The 25,576-nt window shown below is 41.9% G+C and overlaps 1 protein-coding gene across 1 annotated transcript in view; it reads left to right on the top strand.

Moving 5' to 3' along the window:
- Positions 1 to 5,790: 5,790 nt before the first annotated feature.
- Positions 5,791 to 25,576, top strand: part of KDSR (3-ketodihydrosphingosine reductase) — a 49,299-nt gene continuing 29,513 nt past the window's right edge. Inside the window, exon 1 of the mRNA XM_081951877.1 lies at positions 5,791 to 6,078. Within this exon, the coding sequence (XP_081808003.1) occupies positions 5,953 to 6,078 (126 nt within the window). The 5' untranslated portion in view covers positions 5,791 to 5,952. The remainder of the gene's footprint in view (positions 6,079 to 25,576) is intronic.

Below are 25,576 nucleotides of genomic sequence, written 5' to 3'. Positions count from 1 at the left end.
AATGCTGTTTGGAAAAGCCACGGTCAAAGCCTCACTAGTTCAGGGTGAAATTTTTCCCCTGACATGGAATACAGCTATCATGTCTTCCCTAATCCCCCCTTCTCTTTGATAGGTTAGACCAGGGGTGGGGAACTGTGGCTCTTTTGCGACTTGTGGACTTCAACTCCCAGAATTCCTGAGGCAGCTATGTTGGTTCTGGAATTCTGGGAGTTGAAGTCCACAAGTCGCAAAAGAGCCACAGTTCCCCACCCCTGGGTTAGACATATCTAGCTCCCTCATCTGTTAATCATACAATTTAGCGTCCAGACACTTTAGCACAACTGTTGCTCTTTTCTGCACACTTGCTAGGTCTTTTTCTCGCCATGTACATGTATACATCCGAACTAGACTGTGTTGTTTCTCTTTGTTTCATTTTAATGTATGCCTATTAGTGTACATTCAAAGTGACAATAAAGTTATTCTATATTCTATACATCTCAGAATCTTTTTTATATTGTGGTGACCAGAACTGTACATAATGTTCCAAGTGTGGTCTCAGAAGTGTGGTATAAAGTGATATCATCACTTCTCTTGATCTTGGTGCTATTGGCTTTTTTGGCAGCTGCAGCACGTTGCTGGCTTAAGTGGTACTCCAGGAGGATCATCTAGATCTCTCTCAGAGTTTCTACTGTTGAGCCAGGTACCAATTATTCTGTACTATGCATTTGTTTTTTCTTGCCTAAATGCACAATCTTACTTTTCCCACTATTTAACTGTTGGATAGAGCACAAAGCTCAAGTCTGTCAAGATTCTTCTAAATCTTTAGCTTATCTTGCAAAATGTTAGGAAGTCACCCCAGCTTGGTGTCATCTGCAAATTTGATGAGTTCCTCTTCTATTGCCTCATCTAGATTAGGGGTCCCCAACCTTAGCAACTTTAAGCCTGGCGGACTTCAGCTTCCACAATTCCCCAGCCAGCAAAGCTTCCTTCCACATAGATGTAGTTCCTTTGAAGATTGCATGATGGGTACAGTTGGTTAGCCAATAGCGAATCCATCTGCTAGTGATACTATCTATCCCACATTGTTCTATATTATCAAGAAGTAGGCTGTGGTCTATTTTGTCCAAGTACACTATGTTCACAGCATTTTACTGGTCCACTAATTTAGTCACTTTATCTAAGAAGGTAAAGGTGTGTCTCGCATGATCCGTTTTTAACAAGCCCATTTTGGCTTCTAGTAATCACCTTGTTAATTTTCTGTTAATTAAGTGCTCATAGTCTTCCACTTGATTAATTTTTCTAGGATTTTCCAGCTATTGATGTCAAGCTGACTGATCTCTAATTTTATAGATCCATTCCCACTACCACCTTTTGTAGATTGGAATCACACCAGCTGTTTCCCAGTCTGCCAGCAATCCTGCCATGCAAACCATTTGGCTCAGGTAACATATTCATCCAGGATGGATAGGTATTGTCTTATTAATTGCTTGCCTATTTTGACTTGTTTACCTATTCTATCTCCCTTGATGCTGCTTTTCATAGGTTGGGCTATTTTTTTTCATTTTGCATAAATACAGACGCAATAATGAATTAAGCAGTTCTGCTTTTACCCTTACCCTGCTGCCTTTAATTTTCTTGCCATCTGCTCCCATTTGTAGACCTGTCATTTCCTTGATAACCTGTACTAGTTGTGTTATTATTATTACTTCTACTAAGTTATCATTTCTGTTGTTAATATCAGCTATTTATATTTACTTGTTATCTGAGTTTCTTCTACTATTTCTACTCTTGCTTGGGGGGTCTTCCTCTTTTACAATTTTTCGGAATCTCTTTAGTTCTGCATGCCTAAATATTTGATTTCTGCTAATGTATTTACTTTGAATTGCTAATTGTTGTTCAGCGATGTTTCACTTTGGATAAATTCTTTTCCAAAGTTCCAACATTTGTTTTAAGTAATTCTGCTTTGTTGGTTCTGATTAATTCGTTGAGTAATATCAACAGGCCATAATGGTGCATTTTTCAAAAATGTTATACTTTTATCTTTTCTGTTTGTTATTCTTCCAGTAACCTACAGGGCTAAGCCCTAGTTGCCCAGTCATAGCTCCTGACCCTTTTATCAACAGGTGCCCAGAAATTCTAAATATTCTTGTTGACCTTGATGTCAACTAATCAAGTATGATGCTTCTTCTGTTCTCTCACCATTTTAAATCGGTTGATGGATGCAATCACGGGTGACCCTTCTGATTCTTCTGCTGACACCTGCCTGGCATGGGTGACCCTTCTGGTAAAATACACTATGACCAGCATAGCTCTCAATCTTATGAGAGCATCAGAAGACCCTCCTCCATAACAAGGGGTATCCATGGAGGGGATTATAGTATTATTATTAGCCATCAAGCTGTTTTAGATGTTAACACATAACAGTAAAATTTACAATCACAATTGAGGCCAATTGCTAAGCAAGACAGGTGTTAAGTGAGTTTTGCTTTATTTTACAATCCTTGTCACAGTTGTTAAGTGAATCACTGCAGGTGTTAAGTTGGTTATTAAGTGAATCTGGCTTCCCCACTGACTTGCTTGTGAGAAGGTCACAAAAGGTGATCACATAATCCCAGCACATTGCAACCATAAGTACAAGCCAGTTGCCAAGTATCGGAATCACATGCCTATGGCAATGCTGCAACAGTTGTGTGGAAAATGGTAATGCATCAGTTTTTTCAGTGCTGTTATAACTTTGAATGGTCACTAAATGAATGGTTGTAAATCGTGAGCTACCTGTAGTACATACAAAATAAAATATGTGACAAATTTTAGAACCAGGCCCCTAACTTCTCTTCTGGGGATATTCATATTCCTTTGATTCCTGACAGGCTTTCTGGCATAAATGACTTTTCCCACCCCAATCTCATTCCCCAAAATGAAATCCTGCAACGCTGAAAGTGACCAGCATGGCTTTTATTTCCAATTCATTTCACCTCCAAATACTGTAGAACATAAAACTTATAAAAAATATAAATATGTTTATAAATATAAATAATCATGCAACAGTCCAATTTTTTGTTTGTTTGTTTGTTCCCTTATCTGGAAACAAGATAAACATAAACCTGGGTAGTAGGAAGGGGCTAGCGAATAGAATTCTGGTATAACTTTGTAACTTCTGGCAGATAATTTGGGTAAATTGGCCTCAAGGAGTCATTGAGCAAGAATGCTCACAACATGTTTTCAAAATTCCAAACGTGTTTCCCAAGGCAAAAATGATATGGACTCATAGAGAACATAGGCTTGTGAAACTGGATTTCTAGGCACATACCAGAATTATTTCAATAAATACGGTAAGTGGTTGATATTTCAGCTAGATCAAAGCAAGTACAATTTAAGACATTTGGATTAATTCCAGCTTTTATTTATTTGCAATATATCCTATCTTTCCTCAACAGTAGCCATGGCTTCCTCCTGAATATGTATTTGCAAGACAGACCCATATCTATGGCTCTAGGATAACTGTGGGACAATTCAACGTTGTATTGTTTCATTGTTATTTTTAATACTGGTGACCCCATTTTCATTGAAATTATGGTAACTCTTGTATTTCTACGTTGACTTAATTTTATTATTGTTGGCCATAGTTCCACTGAAGTTATTTTAATTTTTGTATTTGTTGAATTGTTCCACAGTGAGTTGGCTGTGTTGGAAGAAATGTCCTTCTGGGTTCAGTTCCAAGTCGGGAGAGACACTGGAAACATAGTGACTGCTTGGAAAAATGTTTTTAATGGAGGCAGGGCCACATAGTTTGAGGTCCTGGGGGGAAAGGGGGTCACATGCCTTGAAGATCTTGAAGAAAAAAGGGAAGAGATGCTGAAAGAGCCTGAGTTTTATACCCTCTTGGGCCCCGCCTTGGAGCTTCCTGTTCCTGTGTAAGAAATGTATTCTGATTGGTGGTCAGACTCCCAGGCGGCAGGGGTCTTAGCTAACTTTGTAGGCTTACTGTGTCTTTTGAGTCCCAAGCCTGGTTGAGCTGTTGCTGGGTGATGATGTAATGAAAGGGCTTTGGGATTCCTATTATGGCTCTGCCTGAAGGAGGTAGATCTTTGTTATGTAGAATAGACTGGCTCAGGCCTTAATGGCTCATTGACAAAGATGGGGGGGGGCTGAGTTTTCTCCTCCCTTTTAGGGGGAATATTCTATCCTTTTAATATTTCCTAAACTATTTCATTTTTCTAGGAGAGGGGTGCTACAGCAGCAAGTTGACCGTGGTGAGTTGGCCATGGTGAGTTGTTCCATTTTGATACCTGTCAAACAGTAGTTTTATCTGAACTCTATCATATTGAAGAGGTTTCTCTCCTTGTAAAGTGTTTTAAAGTGTTGCCTGCTCATTTACATGTTTATACGTTTCATCATTTTGTATTTAATGCAATTATTGCTTTCCTTCTTTCCTCCCTCTTTTACTACTTTGGGGTAAATTTATTGCTTTTAATATTTGTGACTTCAATTGTAAATCACCCAGAGATGATCCAAAGGTGCTTTTTCAAGAGGCAACTGGACCTTCTGGTTGCCTCTTGAAAAAGCATTTTTGGGACAACCATCACCTGGATGACTGAGAATCTTCATAGACACTGTTATAAAAATATCTCATCAAAGTGGTCCCTATTTTTCTACTTGCATTTTTACGTGTTAACTGTTATATCTCCGTATATCTATGTATATCTATATTTTTGTATCCACATGGTTGTTTTAATATGACTGTACACCGCCCCGAGTCCTTTCTAGGAGAGGGCGCGGTCTATAAATTAAAGTATTATTATTATTATTATTATTATTATTATTATTATTATTATTATTATTATTATTATTATTATTATTATTATTATTATTATTATTATTATTATGCGGTACTAGTGATTCAAACCGCTGAACTGATCTTTCTGATTGACAAGCTCAGCTTCTTAGCCACCGCGTAACTTCAATTAAGGTAAAGGTTCCCCTCACACATATGTGCTACTCGTTCCCGACTCTAGGGGGCGGTGCTCATTTCCATTTCAAAGCTGAAGAGCTAGCGCTGTTTGAAGAGGCATGACTAAACGCTGTTACCTTCCTGCCAAGGTGGTCCCTATTTTTCCACTTGCATTTTTACCTGGTTTCGAACTGCTAGGTTGGCAAAAGCTGGGACAAGTAACGGGAGCTCACTTCATTACGCGGCTGTCTGCAAGGAATAATAAATCCTTCCATTCCCCACCATCCAGTCAGAGTTGAAGAAGCTTCTTGGATGAGAAGTGAAACGTCTTCAAAGAAAAAAACCAAAAAAGTCCATTTGCCTCCTGCGGGGGGGGGGGGGGGAAGCACCTTTGGAAAATATTTTGTGCAGGTATTTAAGGCATCCGAACGATCCGAAGAGCATATTTGAGTTTGGGAATTAGTCCCGTTCTGAAAGAATGATTTTTGTAGGCATAGAAAGGAGAGGGGTCGCTTCGTCGCCCTGTTTGCAATTGGAAAGATCAGCTGCGCCACTGTCGCCGGGTTAACTCCAGCTGCTTCTCCTCTTCCTCCTCGACAGGCGCCGGCGGGAATGAGAGCCAAGCACACAACACAACAAGCGGGCGAGCCCTCCGCTGCCACCGTCCTCTCCCCTCCCACCCGCGCGCGCCAACCTTTCACAAGTCCGCTCTCCTTCATGCTCGAGGGGGCGACCAATCGTCTTGCGGATATGTCATCGCGCTCCATTCCTATTCCTTCCTCAAGCCACATACAAACAGCCAATCACGCCCCCCTTCGGTCTCCTTCCCAATGAGAGAGCAGCTCTAGTTTTCTTCCCGCCCCCCTCGTCCTGGGGTTCGTTTCCTTGAAAAAGAAGCCATGGTTGGCTGAACCGGCGGGTCATTCGGTCAACCGGGACCTTCGAGGCACGGCCGGTGGGGGAAGAAACCCATTCTTCTGGCGACGTGCTTCAGTCGAGTCTGCGGCATTCGGGGCGCAGTGATGCCGGGCGCGGTTCTGCTGGTGGCCACCGGGGTTGCTCTCGTTGTGGCCTTTCTGCTGCTGCTCTACTTAGTGTCGCCGCTCAACCATCCCAAACCGCTGTCGTTGTCCGGGGCTCACGTTATGGTGAGAAATTAGCCGAGATAATTGTAGAGTTGGGGACTTGGGGAGGGAAAGGGGGAGGCTGGTAAGAAAAGATGACATTTTGCGGTCCTGCTGGCAGATATTTTTAAACCTCTGGTTCCTTTTCCCGCTTCTCTTCCCCGCCCTTCCCAGCCTGTGTTACCGTATTAGATGCCTGCTTATTACGTGTGCTTTAACTCTGCCCATAATCCTATGGGGTGAGTATCGTTTTCAAGATGCAGCCTTCCAAAAATGGTTTCTCGAATGGTTTGGGTTTACTTAAATAAGTCGAAAAGGGTGTCAATGACCTGTTATTTTTAGCCTAAAGCTAAAAGGTGTTCCTTTAATTCATTATTAAAGAAAAAAAATGTGAACCGATTAGAAAATGAACAGGCTGTTGATGCATTTTGCTGATTCTCTCTCCCCACTTTCGAAAGTCCCCACTTTTATGTTCTGTAGTGTTTCACTTCCATAAATAAATACTCAGAATTGTAAGAGCTTTTATTCTAATTATTATTAAAGAAGCTGTTTGTGAAGGAAATGCAAGCTGTAAATCCTAAACCAAACATTTCTTAGCAGTATAGATTTTAATGTTGAACCCTTGGTGATCTTAAATACAGAGTCACACATGCTTTAAAACAAGTCAATCTTATTTAGTCCCGTGGGTGTTGGACTTCAGATGACTTTTTTTAATATTTGGCTATAAAAAAATACGTCTAAACTGTATGTACACTTTATGACAGTTTTACCATCCTAAGAGTTTAGGATTGTAAACTGGCATGTAAGAAAGTGAATTGCCCTCAGGTCAAACCTGATTCTTGGGGTGAATTTATGTTGCAGACCTGGGTAGACATTTACCATTTTTCTCTTCATTATTTCTTTTTTATTATTATTATTGAATAAGGCCTCAGGGGATCTTATAAACAATATTACTGTATAATTGGCTTCATAAAGAAGTGGATGCACATGCTGGAGGGTACCATCTAAAGTAGTGGTTCGCAACCTGTGGGTCAGGACCCCTTTGTGGGGTCAAACGACCCTTTTACAAGGGTCGCCTAAGACCATTGGAAAACTCATATTTTCGAAAAAATACAGAAAACAGAAAATAATTTTATGGTTGGGGGTCACCACAACATGAGAAACTGTATTAAAGGGTCGCGGCATTAGGAAGGTTGAGACCCACTGATCTAGAGGGTACTATTTTGAAGAATCTACTTTATATACAAGAATTCTCTGAGAGGCCGAAATGAATTGAAAGCGTAATATAAGTGAGGAGGAATAATACTTGCATGATCCAGACCTCTGCATGAATCTGCCTCCCACACACTAATTTATTCATTTATTGAATTTTCCCCTGCCACAATCAAGGAGACTCTCCTGGGTTACAGTATGCATCTGAACAACACAAAACAAAATACTTGTGATAGTGTAGGCAGTTCATGAGGTCTTCGTATATAAAGGGCTTTTCTCACAGATACATTTTCTCATTTTCCTGGATATGTTTTTGTAAGTCTGGATTGGAGGAAGCAAAGATCACAGAAGTGAAATGTCTAGACTTGAGAAAATTGAATACTAAGGATGCATGATAACAAGGACCCGCACAAAACCTTATTATTCACATTTTAACAGCATGTGTAGGCCTTTTACTTACATGAATGTAGTATATACAGCAGAGCAGGTGCATCTAATAGTGTGAGAAAAAGTTTTCAAAGTGCATGCAAAATTTTGGTTTTTCAGACATAGGCTAAACAAAAATCAGAAGCTACAGCAATGGGTATAAATGAGGTAAATCCTTGCAAAAGAGCTCACGTTGCAATAATTTTATTTCTGTTCTCACATTCTATTCTTTATACTTATTGTATTGATTTGCCACATTTAATAGAGATTCTTTTACTATATTTTTATAGTAAGTTTCTGAAACCACTTTATATTCCACATGGGCATATACGAACAGTCTTAACAGTGACACCCACTCCATTATTTCTCTAAGGAAGTGTGATGGAATCCAACTGGATTTTCTAGTTTTGTATATATAAGGATTATCTTAAAATAACAGATATTTGACAGCAAACAACCGCAAAATTCCATTTGCTCAAAATAAGTTATTTTTTTTAAGTAAGGCAAGGAATGAACACATGCAGTAGTAACTCATTCAAATTCTCAAATTGCTTAATGTTATGCAATAACATGTCTCTCAAAAGAAAAATAACATTTCAAGTTATTCAAATTTCACAAGATTTTGGCCATTTTGTTAAAAATGTATATATATTTAAACAATTAGGATAATTTAGGGCACGTGTGAGCACAATGCAAATCCCTTTTCTTGGGTTATTAAGAAGTTTACTATTAAATGACACCATTTGAGCTGTGGATGTGCCAAGTCTTATTCTCACCCTAGGAGATTAGATGATAGAATGTAGTCTTTGCCTCTGTTCCTCTAGTAATATTCTCCAGGTTGTAGTTTGGCTTACTTGGTACTTAATTTCTTTGTTTATTTGAAACTTATAAGAAAGTCAAAGAGCAGAAAGAAGAGAAAATTCTTAGGTTGGAGTTCAGTTTGGTTACTAGAATTTTATATAATATATTCACTGAAGTCAAGTTCTCATGAAAACCAAGCATGTTTTGTACTGAAAGCCACCAGTGTCTTGGAATCTTGTTCATTTGGTTTTGCTGTGCTTTTAATTTAAAGACTGGTTTGCATCTCCAACTTATAACCTGCAACTTCATCAGTATATTAATAAGCGTGTAGTGCAAAAATTACATGTACACATACTTTTGCACTTATCTAATGGATATAGTTTGCAAAAGAAAGCATACAGTAATGTACAACTCAAACCCACACCAAAGAACTTGAGAGAACAGTCTTATTAGTTTTTATGTTTGGAATAAGATGGCGACAATCACCTATGAATGCAGATGCCGCATCTTATCTGACTCAGAGAAGCCACTTAGTGAGGCCTTGCAGTAGTAATTGACTGGGATCTTAAATAACTGCTCTTTTCCTTCATTGTCCCATCCAGACTTGATCAGTAGAAGCAGCAATACCAGCATAAACTGAAACTATTTAGGGAAATTGAACTCAATTGCAGCAGTCAAACCCTGCAGACGATTTAAAGCAATGCTATTCATAATTTCTTTGTTTAGTTTCAAGGGCTGAACAAAATCAAGGAGTCATATAAAATATTATGGTCAAGACCAATGTAAAAATCAAAGAATTGTTTCAAACTTTAGGGAAAAAAACTTAGTGAATACAAGTGACAATGATGTACAGTATTATCAAGAATTAGCTGATAGCATAAATTGTCAGATGATAAAATGATATAAATACTGAGAATACCAGGAAATCAGATTGGCATTAAGGGTTGGTCTGAGTATGAAGTTCTTTAAATATTTAAGTCCATTATATTAATCTTAGATATTATTACAAAATGTTTTATAGAATTTTTTTCATAGGGATTTCATTCTGACATAGAGGTAGTCCTCGACTTATGACTACAATGAGCCCAAAGTTACCATTGTTAAGCAAGACAGTTATTAAGTAAGTCACGTCCCCTTTTACTACCTGTTTTGCCACCGTTGTGAATCATTGTAGTTCTTAAATGAATAACGTGATCATTAAGCGAATCCGGGTTCCCCCATTGATTTTGCTTGTCAGAATCTGGCTGAGAAAGTCGCAAATGGAGATCACATCAGTCACATCATTCTGGAGCTCTGCAACCTTACAACCTTACAAGTACCTGAATTTTGAACACCTGACTGTGGGTAACAGTAATGGTCATAAATCTGAGAAGTGGCATAAGTCACTTTTTTCAGTGCTGTAGTAACTCAGAACAGCCGCTAAATGAACAATTGTAAGTCGAGGACAACTTGTACAATATCTGCTCTCCCAAACTATTGTGTTAATATGCATCCAGACTATGTAATAATGTATTCATTTGTTTCTTTGTGTAATTGGTTGTGTAATTGGTGGTTGTTTTTATGAAGCAAGCATGAGTGGTCATTGTTTTGCTGTCAGATTTGATTTAATTTGCATTCATTGTATGTGACTAAATCTATTGAAGCTGTCCAGAGTTCGATAAGATGGGCAGCATAAAATTTTAACAAATGAACAAAATCTGTTAAATCTTTGGGATATTATTTCTTTCTATAGATAGCAAAATAGCAAGAAATGTCTGCCTGTTTGCCTTACAACAGTTCTTGGAGAAAAGAAAACGTTCAACTCCTGAGGGATGCCCTTTGGGGCAGGTTTCTGTAGCCAGGATCAAAATGGATCTTTGAACTGGATTGTTTAAAAGATAATTTGGAAAATAACTGTAGGCAGGAAAGGGTGTATGGTAGAGCTAATTCTCTTAATTTGGTAATTATACATATTTTGTACAGATTCCTGGATGTATCTGTATTGTTGTATGGGATTCCAGTTTTCATCTTCTGTTTATTACTTAATAGAATTCTATTATTCTATTATTATTGTATAACGGATTGATACCCAGCAGAGGTTTTATTAAACCAGCATTGTTCCCTGGTTTGGTTAATGAAATGTCGGCAAGAAAACAAGTAAGCTCAGAGAGTACCAAGGAATCCCAGATATTTTTGCTTATTATTATCATTTTTATATCTCAGTCTTTATCATGGAGCTCAAGGCAACCTATGTAATGCCCTCTCCTCATAATAGAGAGTTTAGCATTTCCTAGCATACAGATAATTCTCCATTTATGACCGGTTGCCTAACTTGATAGTTTGATATTGAGAGTTTATATTTCTGTGGCATTATAGAAAGATGCTGTTTTGCCATGTTATAACAGTGTTTTTTTCCTTTAATTTTAATACACGTGGCATTGGTTTTTTTAAAGTTGTCACCTTGTTTATTTTATCTTAATTTTAATTTGAAAACTATTTTCAGAAAACTAGTCATTTTTTGCATCATAGTTTGCAAGTACAAAAATGCAACCTTTTTCAATTTACCGTATTTTTCGGTGTATAAGGTGCACCGAAGTTTAAGATGCACATAGATTTTAGAGGAGGAAAACAAGGAAAAAAGTATTCTGAACCAAATGGTGTAGTAATATATTATTTAATAAAATACCAGTATAGCAGAATAATTTTTGCAACCATATATACAATACAATACAATGGCAGAGTTGAAAGGGTCCTTGGTCCTTAATCCAACCCCCTGCCTAGGCAGGAAACCCTATACCGTTTCAGACAAATGGCTATCCAACATCTTTTCTTTTAATATAATTTTTTTTTATTTTCAAAACAGACACAACACAAAGAATCCTCCTTCTTTACATACTGTAGAAAGTGTATCAGTTGGTTACAAAAGACTTTCGTGCATATCTTCCACAGTCATCAACCATAATTCATATTAACTCAAGTATTTTAACTCAGATATATTTATACATATTGCCATCATCATACCTCCATTTTCATTTGACTATAATAGTTAAAACGTCCATCATAAAATATATCAAGATTTAAGACATAACCACATACTGGCATTTCATTTACTATTTCTAATATCCTCCAATAACACTGAATCCTTATGGCTTATTCTGGCTAAATATCCATAATATTTAGTAACAAAAATTTCTAATCCTCCTTTCCAAATCACTGTTTACAGTTTACATCCACTTTTCTTATATTGTACCCATGCATATATACGTTATCATTATCCCTCCTTTTTTTGACTCTGTCCTTTATCATAACATTTTCCCCCCTAATAAACAAAATTTAACTAAGTTTAACTTAGTTCTTTTTTATTAACCTTTATATATGACCAAAAAAATTCTAATCTTCCTTTCATAGGTACCATTCAATATTCATATCCAATTATTACTTATAGCAATACATATGTATAGCAATACATATCAATTGTCACTAAATGTCACTAAATTTAACTAGTTTTAGATTATACCCTTTCATCTATCAACCTGTATCTTTCCAGTAGCAAAACAATCTCATGTCTTCTGCCATTTGTGGTATCAGTCCTCTAAGCATCTTCTTAATCAAATTTGTTTGGACTTCTCTTTGCAACTCATTGCTTATTAAGTCATGTAATTTCAATGCCCTTCTTCTGTTTCCTTAATCAGTTTATCTTTAATTATGAGTGGTGTTTTCAATGATGTTGCTAACAAAATTTCTCTTTAAATCCATAAATTCTTTTATTTTTTCTTCTTCTGTATCTTGCCATCTGGGATAGAGTTTCCCTCCATTTAATTCCTCTTTCCATATTCCACTCTTTCCATTTCCAGGCACAAACCAATCACCATAGATATCAGCGGATTTAATTTCTTTGTAGTCATTTTTCTCTTTGGTTTTTATGACTCTAACCTCCACTTTTTCCACTTGATAAACATCTCCAACTTCTTCATCATATTTTATTGTTAGATGCTCTAGATTTTCCAACTTCTTCTCTGTCCTCTCAAATGTGTTTAATAATTTCTGAATTTCTAACAATATCTTTTGCAAACTTAGTTTCTTTCTGCTGTTGAGATTGTGCCATTATCTCCAGCTGACAAACACTGCTGCTCTGGCTTGGAAGGTTTTTATAAAATTAAGCATAAATTCACAATAAGGTCTTATTTTCACTTTTCTCTGGTTAAAGATATACTTCATAGGAACATCTGTATGCTTTTCTTCTTATCACTCTCTATAGACAAAACCTTGAAGTGCCAAGCCAGAATAATCAGTGAGGAATGTAAAAGTGTTTTGTTTCCAATACACAAACCTCCAGCCTCCGAGTAGCAGTGTTGTCTTAACCTCTGTTGTTACAGTTTTCTTTGTTGCTTTTTGTATCTTTTTTTATTCCAAGTTTAAAAAAAGTCAAATTCTTGCTGCAAACCGTCTGCATAGATTTTTAAAAGCAAACATCAACCAACTTTATTAATAATAATAATAATAATTTTTAATTTATTAGCCGCTCCCTCTCCAAAAAGGACTCGGGGCAGCGTACAATAAAACATGTAAAAACATAAAAACATATGTGCAAACACATAAACATCCAAATCCACACATATACAAAGACATACATGCACGGAGGAGGTAACAATTACATCACATTAAGAATGTTAAAAAATCAGCCATTAAAATACCCCTTAATAATAACACAATTTAAAATTTAAAAGGACTGTCAGGAGGAATAAGAAAAAACTACGGTTGAGCCAGGCCAGATAATTGAAAAAGGTGGGTCTTAAGCTGTACACGGAAGGAGCGGAGATCGGAAGTAATCCTGATGTCACGGGGGAGGTCATTCCACAGGGCTGGGCCCATCACAGAGAAGGCTCTGCTCCTGGGTGTCGCCCCCCGACACTGTTTAGTGGACGGCACCCGGAGAAGTCCCTCTCTGTGTGAGCGGATTGGTCGTAGGGATGTATGGGGCAGGATGCGATCCCGCATGTAACTAGGTCCTGTGCCATGAAGCGCTTTAAAGATCGTAATCAAAACCTTGAAACGCACTCGATAGACTACAGGAAGCCAGTGCAGCTCGCGCAGGAGAGGTGTTACAGGGGAGTATCTAGTCCTCCCCATAATCACCCACGCGGCCGCATTCTGGACCAACTGCAGTCTCCGAGTGCATCTCAAGGGAAGCCCCATGTAGAGAGCATTGCAGTAGTCCAGGCGAGACGTCACCAGCGCATGGGTGACTGTGCGTAGGGCATCCCGGTCCAATAAGGGGCGCAATTGGCGCATCAGGCGAACCTGATGGAACGCCCCCCTTGCCACGGCTGTTACATGGTCATCCATGGACAGGCGGGCATCCAGGAGGACGCCCAAATTGCGCACCCCTTCCACGGGGGCCAGTTGCTCGCCCCCGATGGCCAGAGATGGAAGCAACTGGTTGAACCGGGGGGCCGGAAGCCACAGCCACTCCGTCTTGGAGGAGTTGAGTTTTAGTCGGTTGCCATCCATCCAGACCCGTACGGCCTCCAAACACCGGGACATCATTTCGACGACCTCGTTGGGGTGGTTCGGGGTGGAAATGTACAGCTGAGTATCATCAGCATACAGATGATATCCCACCCCAAAGCCACGGATGATCTCGCCCAGCGGTTTCATGTATGTGTTGAACAGGAGAGGCGAGAGCACCGACCCCTGTGGCACCCCACATGTGAGGGGGCTCAGGGTCGATCTCTGCTCCCCTGCCAACACACGTTGCGTTCGGCCAGAGAGGTAGGAGCCAAACCACCGTAAAACGGTGCCCCTGACTCCCAGCCCCTCTAGCCGGTGCAACAGGATACCATGGTCGATGGTATCGAAAGCCGCCGAGAGATCTAATAGGACCAGGATAGAGGAACAACCCCTATCTCTGGCCCTCCAGAGATCATCAACCAACGCGACCAAGGCCGTCTCCGTGCTGTGCCCGGGTCGGAAGCCGGACTGGCGCGGGTCTAGATAATCATTCTCCTCCAGGTGACGTGGGAACTGTTGTGCCACCACACTCTCTACAACCTTCGCTAAAAAGGGAAGGTTGGAGACTGGACGATAATTAACTAGCTCCGTTGGGTCCAGGGAAGGCTTCTTGAGCAGGGGCCTCACAACCGCCTCTTTCAAGGCGGCCGGCAGAGACCCCTCGCCCAACGAAGCGTTCACTAGGCCCAGGAGCCAGATGCGTGTAACCTCCCAGGATGCCAGTACAAGCCAGGAGGGACACGGGTCCAATAAACGTGGTAGGTCGCAGACGTCCACGCAGCCTGTCCAAATCCTCGATGGCAACCGAGTCAAACTCCTCCCAGAATGGTCCCTCAAGACTCGCCTCGGGCGCCTCCACTGGACCACTGAAAGGGGCCCATCCCATCCGGATTTGAGCGACTTTGTCCTGTAGATATTTCCCAAACTCCTCTGCTCTGCCCTCTAAAGGGGCTTCCCGCGGCCTCTCAAACAAGAGGGAGCGTGTCATCCGAAACAGGGCAGCAGGGCGGTTATCTGCGGACGCAATAAGAGCGGCACAATGTTGACGTTTGGCCGCTCTTAATGCCACAAGGTACGTCCTCAAATAGGCTCGTGCCTGTGCTCGGTCAAATTCGGAACGGGAGGATCTCCAACGACTCTCTAGGCGTCTCTTGTGGCGTTTCATCACCCTTAGCTCCTCGGTAAACCAAGGGGCCAGGGTGGTTCGTCGCCGCAGGAGAGGCCGCAAAGGCGCCACTCGGTCTAGGGCCCCGGCAGTCGCACTATTCCATGCGTCTACCAGGTCCTCCACCCGGGGGCGGGTCAGGTCTACAGGAGGTGGCCCAAGCTCCATCTGGAACTTATCTGGTTCCATCAGGCGCTTGGGGTGGAACCATCTAATACCTTCCGGTTCCGCCTCCCCGCAGCAGGGGGTAGCACCAGGGAAGTCAAGTCGGAGAAGTGAGTGATCTGACCATGACAGGGGAATAACAGTTGAATCCCCTATTCCCAGATCACTCGTCCACTGGCCAGAGACAAAGACAAGGTCCAGCGTGTGGCCCCCTTCGTGGGTAGGGCCCTGAATTAATTGGGTCAGGTCCATGTCTGTCATGGAAGCCATGAACTCCCGAACCCCCTCAGACACTTCTCCCATCGACGGCAGGTTGAAATCCCCCATCACTAAAAGTTTGGGGGTCTCAACCGCCACCGATGCGATCAGCTCGAGGAGTTCAGGTAGGGCCGCTGATGTATAGCGAGGAGCCAGGTATACTATAGCAGGCCCAACTGCCTCCCTGGGCCCCATCTCACGACAAGGGACTCACACCCGGATGTCTGCGGCACAGTGAACTCTCTCGGCTCCAAGTCTTCCCGGATAATCACTGCTACCCCACCGCCCCTTCCCTGGGCCCGAGGCTGGTGAAATGCTCGATAGCCTGGCGGGCACATTTCCACGAGGGGTAAGCCTCCCTCATGGCCCAACCAGGTCTCAGTTATTCCTGCGAGGTCCGGCTCCCCCTCCAAAATTAGATCGTGGATGAGGGGGGCCTTATTGACAACGGACCTCGCATTGCATAACAACAGTCTCAGGCCTTGGGTCTGTAGATCCTGACCACCTAGTATGCAGGGGTTGGTACAAACGACCGGGTATGACCAAAAACCCCGGTCTCCCAACCGACTACGTGTTCTTGATCTGTCCTCGCACCTGCCCCTCCCCACGACCGTTGGTATCAAAGAGCCCTGTAGTGGAATGCTGTCTTCCCTCTCCTCCCCCACTCCGCTCCCTCCTCTTTCGACCACACCTAGATGCCTGGCTCTACCATCACTCCTGACCTGGTCCCCCCCCCATCCCTGGAACCCCTTACAATTTTTAAAAGACAATTAATTAAAAAGCCCCTCAGTGTACGCTTCCTCCACCTCTCTGGGTTAATAAACCCGTCCTCAAGGTGGGCCCTTGAAAGGGCAGGAGGCCATAACTGCGAGAGGGGGGACTCTCGTAGCAGTAGCAAGTCTAGCCTCGTATATAACATATTGAACAGGGCCAAAGTTTGTCAAGTGGGAGCTGTCGATGTTAATATACGTTAGCAGCCTCAATTCCCACTAAGGGGATAGTCCTGGCAAGGGGATAGGCAGATGGAAATAGTCCACATCTTAGATGGAAATGATGGGCTGATGGAAATAAGATAGCCAGCTGGTGAATAAAAGGCTGCAGCTAAGGGGTAGTTCGTAATGGGCAGTAGGGGCGGGTAGCCCATAATAAGTAGGTGGTAAATGAGTGGGGGTGGGTGGGTTGTAGTGAGCGCAGCAGAGTACAGGGTCAAACCTTCTGAATGGGCCTCTGGTGTTCCAACGCCTCCGTTCCATGGCCTGCCTTAATTATGAATAGTCCTCCGTCCATTTGGCCACCCACAGTCGTTGTTATTGGGCCCGGGGGGGCCGGGAGGGCCCGGGGGGCTGCATCGGCCTCCCTGCGGCCTCCCTGCAGCCTTTCTGCCGATCTTTCCACTTCCTCCGGCGCCTCAGGCCTCACTCTCCTTCCCTTCTTCCCTCCGGCGCCTCGGGCCTCCCTCGGGCCTCGCTCTCCTTCCCGCGGCCCTCTCGCCGGTCTAGGCTCACAATCGCCGGCCAGTTTGGAGCTCAGCGTCCCCTGGATCGCAATTCGGGCCGCTCGGCTCTCTTGGGTCGCCACCATCCCTCTGTAGTGCTTTCGATCAAACAGACCACCGCTGCCGTCCTCCAGCCTCCTCCGCCCCCTCCGCTCAGGCCTTTGCCGCATCGCCGCTCCGCCGCTCCGGCTCAAAAACGCCAGCCGCCATGCTGCGCCAACCGGCGCACTATCCTCCTCCTGCCCGGCTGCCCGACCGACCTGACGAGCCAGCCTGGGCCCGGGCAGGGGCCAGTATGTTCGGCGCCAAAAATCCCGACCCTCGAGCTGGAAATGAGGGTCGGCAGCATCCCTGTCCGTCAAAGAACCCTCCGCATTAAGCGGAGCTCAGAGGCAGCCCTCCATTCCCTCTGGAAGCTCCTCCTCCTTTTGTCTTACATCATTTCCTTTTCAAAAAATATCAGAATGAGAATTTGCACCCTTTTGGATGTATTAAAAAATCATTTAACCTCTGTTAAATAATAACAGAGTCTTGTAAATAATTCTTTGAAGAAAAAAAAATGTAAGACAACATATTTATAATATTGCATTGAATAACTTTACATTTAGTTAGGTTTAACATTTAAAAATAAGTCACAATTTCTCAGCCATGTCAGGAACTAAACATTTCTCTGATTTTTGAATTTGCACAACAAATATACAAATATGCCTACTAGACAATCAGATGGTAGACCTGATAGGCATCCTATTTGCCTTTAACTTATGGCACTTAAAGGTAAAAGGTATTTCTTGTTGAATCTTGTATTCTAATTTCCAAATTAGTCTAAGGCTAATTATTTAATATCACAGTTTGTGTTGCTGTTTTTTTTCAAATAAGATATTTGCCATTACCCTATCTTTCCTCCATTCCACTTACAAATTTCATCAAGCCTTCGCCTGGGCTAAGATGGATGTACTATTTTCTACAGACCTGTGGGGACTTTGTAAAATACCCCCACCAGTTTATATTCCTGGATGCTCTATCAAGTCCTCTGTTGCTCTCTATACAGGGACTCTTGGGTGACATTTATTTATCCCATTCTGAAGAAACATCCTGGCAAAAAGTATGAAGCTTATTTGTCACTTTTATTGTCTGACCAGGGCTCTGATGTTTTAACCCATGTTGGTTGATTTTGTGCTTCTGTTTATAATCTTGGTGATGCCAATCATAATAAACAAAATAAATTAAGACAGATTGCAGAGTTTCAGAAAATTCCAGTGGTTAAGATTTTAATGAAAAAAATGTAGCCTTTACAGCCTCTTTCCATTCTCAGCAATAACAAAATTAATAGGCAGCAGCAGTTCAAAGTAATAACGCTTGAAAATGGATTATTAAAGTCACATAATGACATTAGAATTTTAAAAAATAACTTACGATAACCATGCGTATAACATTTAAATAATCACCATTTTAAAATAGTGCAATATTGTTTACAAAGTGGGGGGGTGGGGTTAGTGTGTGTAGGTATTTTAATTGGTTTTAGAATATAAGATTGTTTTCAAGCATACAGTATATATTCAAAAACAAGAGAGAATGCATGTCAGCAGGAAGATAGGCATGCAATAGGAAGAAAAACATATCCAGTTGTTTCCTACTTTAAGAATATTTATTTATAGTTAGTAAGCTATTATATTAATTGACTTGAACCTACCTTGAACCAAAAATACTATCTTAAGAACCCATCTTTTGGTTGATAAAGTGTTAACATATGAATTTAAAAGATATTTCAGCTTCAATAATTGTTGACTGACTACATTTAAAAACCACTCTTTCCTATTCCTTTAGAACAATCAAAGAATACTGATTTACTTCTAAAATCAGTTTACAATCTTAGGAGTAAGTTTCAGGAAATTTTATCCTGAAATCTATTACTTTAGCATTTTACTCTGAGAGAAATTGTGACATTCATGAATTACATTTATTTTTTTCTTTTGAAAGTAGTGTTCGTTTTAAAAAAAAGATAAAGGCAAAAATTTAAACAAATATAACAACTTTCTTCTATCAGTTTTAGGGTTTTTTTCTCTTTAAAGAAGTATCCTTCTCTTTTACAGACCCAAATATACATAGTGTTTTATAGGAAACATCTTCTGACATGGAGGCAGATTTTCAGAGCTGTTTTCATAGAGTTATCTCTTCAAACTTTCTTTAAGTTTGGAACATCAAAGAGCCTAAGGAATTATTTAGATTTGGTACTGAATGCTCATCATTTTCCCCAAAACAAATATTCGTCATTTGGTAATAAATGTACAACATCTGTTACATCTATGTTTGATGTCAACCAACTAATATCACCTATTCTTTTCTCAGCCTGCCTTGAAGAAGTATTTTGCAAACTAGGCTGGGCAAAAGATGGAATAAAAATCCATTTTAAATATTTAAATAAATATTTAAATCACTTAAGATTTGCAGATAATGTTCTCCTATCACAAAACCCGGAAGAGCTACAAAGACACATACAAGAGCTGCACAAAGCAGGAGAACCATTTGGCTTAAAAAATAAATCTGAAAGAGAGTCAGGTTATGTTTAATAAATTCACCAAAGAAAGAAATTGTATATGTATGTATGTATGTATGTATGTATGTATGTATGTATGTATGTATGTATACACACACACATACACATACATATTTTGTGTGTGTGTGTGTGTATCTGGAGGAGAACTAGACGTAGTAGACCACTACATATACCTTGGCCAAGGGATCTCAATGGTAGGTGATACAATAAAGGAAATTGAACAGCATGTTAAAAGTTGTTGGCAAGCATTCGGCAAGCTAAGCATAATTTTCAAAAACAACCTCCCCCTATGCCTGCAGAGAAAAGTATTTGATTAGTGTGTGCTACTGGCTCTAACATATGCCGTTGGAACATGGACACTAATCTCACAATTGATACAAAAGCTATGAGTGGAGCGAAGAGCCATGGAAAGATACCATGCTTGGCATTACAAGACAAGATAGAAAGACCTGCACAGGAATTAAAAAACAGACAAAGTATACAATATCATAAAGAGAGTAAAAGAATTGACATGGAAATGGGCTGGTCACATAGGAAGAAGAACTGATGGCAGGAGGATCAAGGCAGTCATAGAATAAAAAGTGTCTATGAAAAAGACCTAAAACAAGATGGATCGATGCATCAGCAAGTATTGCAGGCACAATTGAAAAAAGAAAGCTCACAGCTGTATTGGTTGGAAACATGCGGAAGAGGCCTTCATCCTCCTGTAGTGGATAGACAATGGCAAAAGTCATGATGATGACACCCAAATGCGCATCACTCAGAATAACTTCCCACGTGTTTGAAAAAAATGAGTTTTGAACATGCATGATAGGAACGAATTTATCCAAATGAAGATGTATAAATAACACATTAAACAAATCTTAGATATATTTGTATATGCTTTTGTCCACAAAAAAGTTTGCTTCCATTCAAGGATGCAGAGTGTGGATTTAGTGAAGAATTTTAATGTTTGCCTTAAAAGGCATGCTACTGAAAGCTGTAAAGCATTTTTGGTATTGAACAAGAATATAAAACATGCAGGTTCTTGTATTGAATTCCAGCAAGTTCTGAACTCCATTTCCAGCAATCCAATTAGCAGGGATGATTAAGGATAACAGGAGTTGCAAGTTGGTGGAGATAGCGGTCATGCATGGGTTAACTCATTCAGTAACCAATAGAACTGAGTCTACCAAAATGATGCCATCGCCTCTGAGGATTGTCCTCCCGCTTTTTTAGACTCATTTGATCGCAACTGGCTGTGCTAATTGCTCTCTCCTCAACTTTTCTCTTAAATATTATTAAATGGACTAACCTAAATTGATTTAATTGGCTTTTTCTCCAAAAAATTGGCTTCTAAATTCCTAGAGAAGGACGGATCGTTGTTGATAGCTCCTCTTGGACCCTGGGCTCTCAATTAGCCCCAGGGCTTCTTGAAAGGGACTGCCAGGGCTCATTTGGAGGCTTTTAGTCTCCTGACTTTGCTTATGCTTTGCAAGGCTTCCCTGGACACAGTGCTGCTTAGCACTGGCCGTTGGAAGCCCCGCTTAGTGCTGCAGCCTCTGCTGGCTTTCCCTCGCTGCCAAACGGTGCCACCACCACCGGGAACGCGCCGCCGCTGTGCACCACCACTGCTAGCAAGCACTCCCGCTGCCGCTAGATCGCCGCTGCTGTCCTCTTCACCTCTGCAACCTCTCTGCAGGGCTCTCACTGCCCTCGCTCCTTCTGTGGCCTCAGGTACCTCATGGCGCCCGGCCCATAGGCTCTGTAGCCTCAGTGGTCATTTTGTTTTGGCGCAGAGACACTCCGGTGGCCATTGTGGATCTCTTCCTCAGACTTCAAGGTCGTGAGTACAGGCCATGGCCTCCTCTCCTGCCTAGGACCCACAAGTGCCACCAACCACCTTGGCTCCTACTCCCACCACCGAGCCTTCTTCCTCTGGGACACATAGGTGCAGGCTTGCCCTGGAGGCTTCCCCCACTGAGCCCCTTAATCGAGGGGCTTGATAAAGGGCTCTCGCCAAACACCCTACGGCAACAGGTGTCAGTTCTCTCTTTGGTTCTCTCACCACCAGAATGAACCACCAGAATTTCCTTGCACCCTCATGTCCGCCTATTCATTAATCTCTGCCCTCCTGTCATACATTGGTTCCCCTCGTGGGACCTAGCCAAAGTCCTTGACTTTCTCAGGGAACCACCCTTCGAGCCTGTCAAGTCGGCCTCCTTGCATCACCTTACACTGAAGACAACATTTCTGGTGGTCATCACGTCTGCACGCCGTGTCTCGGAATTGGTGGCTCTTTCCGTCCGATCTGACCTGTGTGTATTGCACCCAGATCATGTGGTCCTTCACCTTGATCCCACCTTTGTCCCAAAGGTAAATTCGGCTTTTCATCAATCTCTAGACCTCACTCTTTTGAATTTTTGCCCTAATCCTTCTCACAGACTTGAACGCAAACGGCACAAGCTAGACGTGAGACGTGCTCTTAAGATCTATATTGCCAAAATGGCCATCTTCAGGTTCACCGAAGCTCTCTTCGTGTCTTTCAATCCCACAAATAAGGGGCTAAAGGCTTCTCCCTCTATAGTTGGGTGCTAGATCCGATCTGCCATTTCAAGAGCTTACCTGGCACATCACCTCACTCCTCCATCCAACATCACGGCACATTCCACACGCAGTGCGGCCACGTCAGCGGCATGGGCAACACAGGCCTCAGTGGAGGGGATCTGCAAAGCGGCCACCTGGACTACTACTACTCCCTTTATCCGCCATTATGAGGTGGATAGATACGCTTCAGCGGATGCAGCATTTGGAAGACGGGTCCTACAACAGGTTCTTCCCTCTTCTAGCTCTTAGCCCAGTCTCATTCCCTCCCTGGGACAGGCCTAGCTTTGGTACGTCCCATGCATGACCGCTGTCTCCACCAACTTAGGAGAATGGAGCGTTGGTTCTTACCTGATACGCCCCTTCTCTGGGCATGTGGAGACAGCGGTCATCCCCACCCTTCAGACTCTGACCTAGTTCGCAGAAGAAAATCTGGGAGGTAGGCTGGACCATCAAGGGATTGAGAGCAATCGAATAGCGCACAGCAGTCTACTTATCTCCTTCATCAAGAAAAGAGGGAGGACACTCCTCAGAGGCAATGACATCACTTTGGTAGACTCAGTTTTATTGGTTACTGGCTGAGTTAACCCATGCATGACCGCTGTCTCCACCTGCCCAGAGAAGGGGCGTATCAGGTAAGAACCAACATCCCATTTTGGATACAAAATACAAATACATATAACAATATAAAAAATTTTAAAAGTTGATATTGCACCGCGAAAAAAAAACCCAGACATTTTTCCTTAGGACATATGGATATTAAACTAGAAAAGACTCATGGAAGGTTAATTTTATGTATAATCTCAGCAAGATTAGTATATGCAGAAAGATGGAAGGAAATTCTACAATGAAGAAATGGATCATAAAAATGTCAGAATTAGTGAAAATGACAAAACTGACAAAACTTTGATAGACTTTTTGCTAAATGAAGAAAATGTGAAATGATGTTTTATGAATTTAATGATAGAAACATGTGAAATAGAGGTAGTCTTCGATTTACAAGCATTTGTTTAGGGACCAAATTTACAAGGGCACTGAAAAAGTAACTGAGGGCTGTTTTTCACTTATGACCGTTGCAGCATCCTCATGGTTGTGTGATCAAAATTTGTATGCTTAGAAACTGGTTTATATTCTTGATGGTTGTAGTGTCCTGGATTATGTAATCACCTTTGCTACCTTCTGACAAATAAAGTCAATAGATAAGCCAATTCAGTTAACAACTGTGTTACTAACTTAATAACTGCAGTTATTCACTTAACTGTGGCAAGAAAGGTTATAAAATAAAATGGACAAAACTCACTTAATAACTGTCTCCCTTAGCAACAGAAATTTTGGGCTCAACTGTGGTTGTAAATCAAGATTTATCAGGGGTTAAAGGGCTTTCTGGAAGAGTTAAGAGGGAGAGGAGATCATAGGTTTGTTAGTCATCTATTTAGAGGTTTGTTAAAGTTGAAAGTCATACTTTATGGACTTCCGGTTCCGGCTCCCGAGAGCGACGGGCGTGTTCCGCTCGTCCTGTGCGCTCTTGATGGGCTCCTCCTTGATCGGGGGGGCACTGGGTGCCTTGTAGAGGCGCCCAGCCGAGGGGGCGGCTAGCTGGGGGTCCCCTGTGTTGGCGGCGGCTGCAGGGGGGCTCCTGGCATTGCCCTAGGTGCCAGGAGGCAAAAGAGGGTGCGCGGGAGCTTTATGCTTCCGCGCGCTTTCGCAACGGGGCTGCTGGACGAATCTAGCAACTTGAAGGCTGCAGCTGCGAGGTGGTGAGATGGAAACCCTCCCCGACTCCTTTCTTTGACTGTTTGGTGAAGGATTGACAGCGTTTTAAAGACTTTCAATCAGTTTCTGGGAAGTGCGATTGGAGGGAGGGGGATTCCCCCCCCCCCTTGGATGGGCGGCTTTGGATTGCTCTCTGCCCCTGGAGGAGAGGGGGGAGAGTTTTAAAATAAAATCACACTCATAGCAAGCAAGCAGGTGAATACCCTCTTGCAATTGTGAAAGAGAAGTGATGATCTGTTCTTTTTGAAAACTTTTAGTTTGCTGCCTTTTGATCCCGTGCTGGCAAGGCAAGATGGCACACTTCCGTTGTCTTTATGCACTTTGAAATTTGACTCCACCCACAGAAATTGCTGGCATTTTGTCTTTGTCTCCGTGACACCCAGAAATATCTCTTGAAATACTGTACCTTGGACTTGGACTGATGGATTTTATTGTCTGGATTTGAACTATAGAAAAGTTCTCTATTATTGTCTGGACTCCCTGTCTTGTGATCCCTCTCGGCTATCCCCTGTTTATCATTGCCATTCTATCTTATGGACACAAACACCGCTAAGTTTCTCTTCATTAAGATGGCATCGAAAAGACCTCCACCTGGGAAACCAGGCTTTGCTGGCTCTGCTCCAACATCTTCAATGTCCAGCCCCAGTGGACAACAGACATTAACATCTCTATTACAAAAACCCCCTGAGGAGGACCTAACCCAGCAGTTGCTTCAAAAGATCTTAAAGGGGCAGGAGGAATTGAAAAATCAACTGAAAGAAATGAATGAACAACTCAGAGAGAACCAAAACCGAATGGCTCAAAATTCACAGAGACTGGAACTTTTGGAGGAGGGGACGGCTGAGATGAAGAGGGAGGTGAGGGGGGTCCAGAGAGGAAACCAAGAACTTGAGAACCATCAGATAAAAATAGAATTTGAAAGGATGTCTTTTTTCCTTAGATTTCAAAATGTAATTGAGGCTGATAATGAAGATTTGAGGGAGATTATGACAAACTTACTCGCTGAATACATAAAAAAAGACAGACAGCAGTTGGGGTGGGATATTGACCTGATCTATAGAGTCAATTCAGCTTATGCTAGAACACACAATGTTCCAAGAGAGGTTCATATTAAATTTCTTAGAAAGACTACAAGAGATGAGATTCTGAGTGCACAAAGGGGGCAAACGTTAAAATACAAGGAGAGAGAGATAGTCATCCTGAAACAAATCCCAAAGAAAGTCAGAGATAAAAGAAAAAAATATTCGTTTTTAGCGAAAAAACTATTTGAAAAAGGGGTTTGGTTTCGATGGCTTCTGCCAGAAGGTATGTTGATATTCTGGGAGGGCAGTAGAGTTAGAATTAATACAACTATGGAGGCGGAGGCCTTCATGGAAAAAAACAATGCTCTCCTAGATAAAGCTGTTGACACTATACAGGACACGCAGGACACGGGAGGTGCCGGAGCCTTGCTGGTGGGGGGGGGGGGAAGAGGCAGCATTGAGAAAACTTAGATCACAAAAGTGAGCTAGAAAAACACTGCAATTGCTGATACAGGGAATTTTTTTCTGTTGGGTATAAAATAGATTGAAAATATTGGAAGATATAAAGTAAAATATGC

This window comes from Natrix helvetica (genome assembly GCF_964273705.1).
Source record: "Natrix helvetica genome assembly, chromosome: 4".
Lineage (NCBI taxonomy): Eukaryota > Metazoa > Chordata > Lepidosauria > Squamata > Natricidae > Natrix > Natrix helvetica.
Note: the sequence above shows the minus strand (reverse complement) of the source record. Positions and strands in the feature narration are given on the sequence as shown.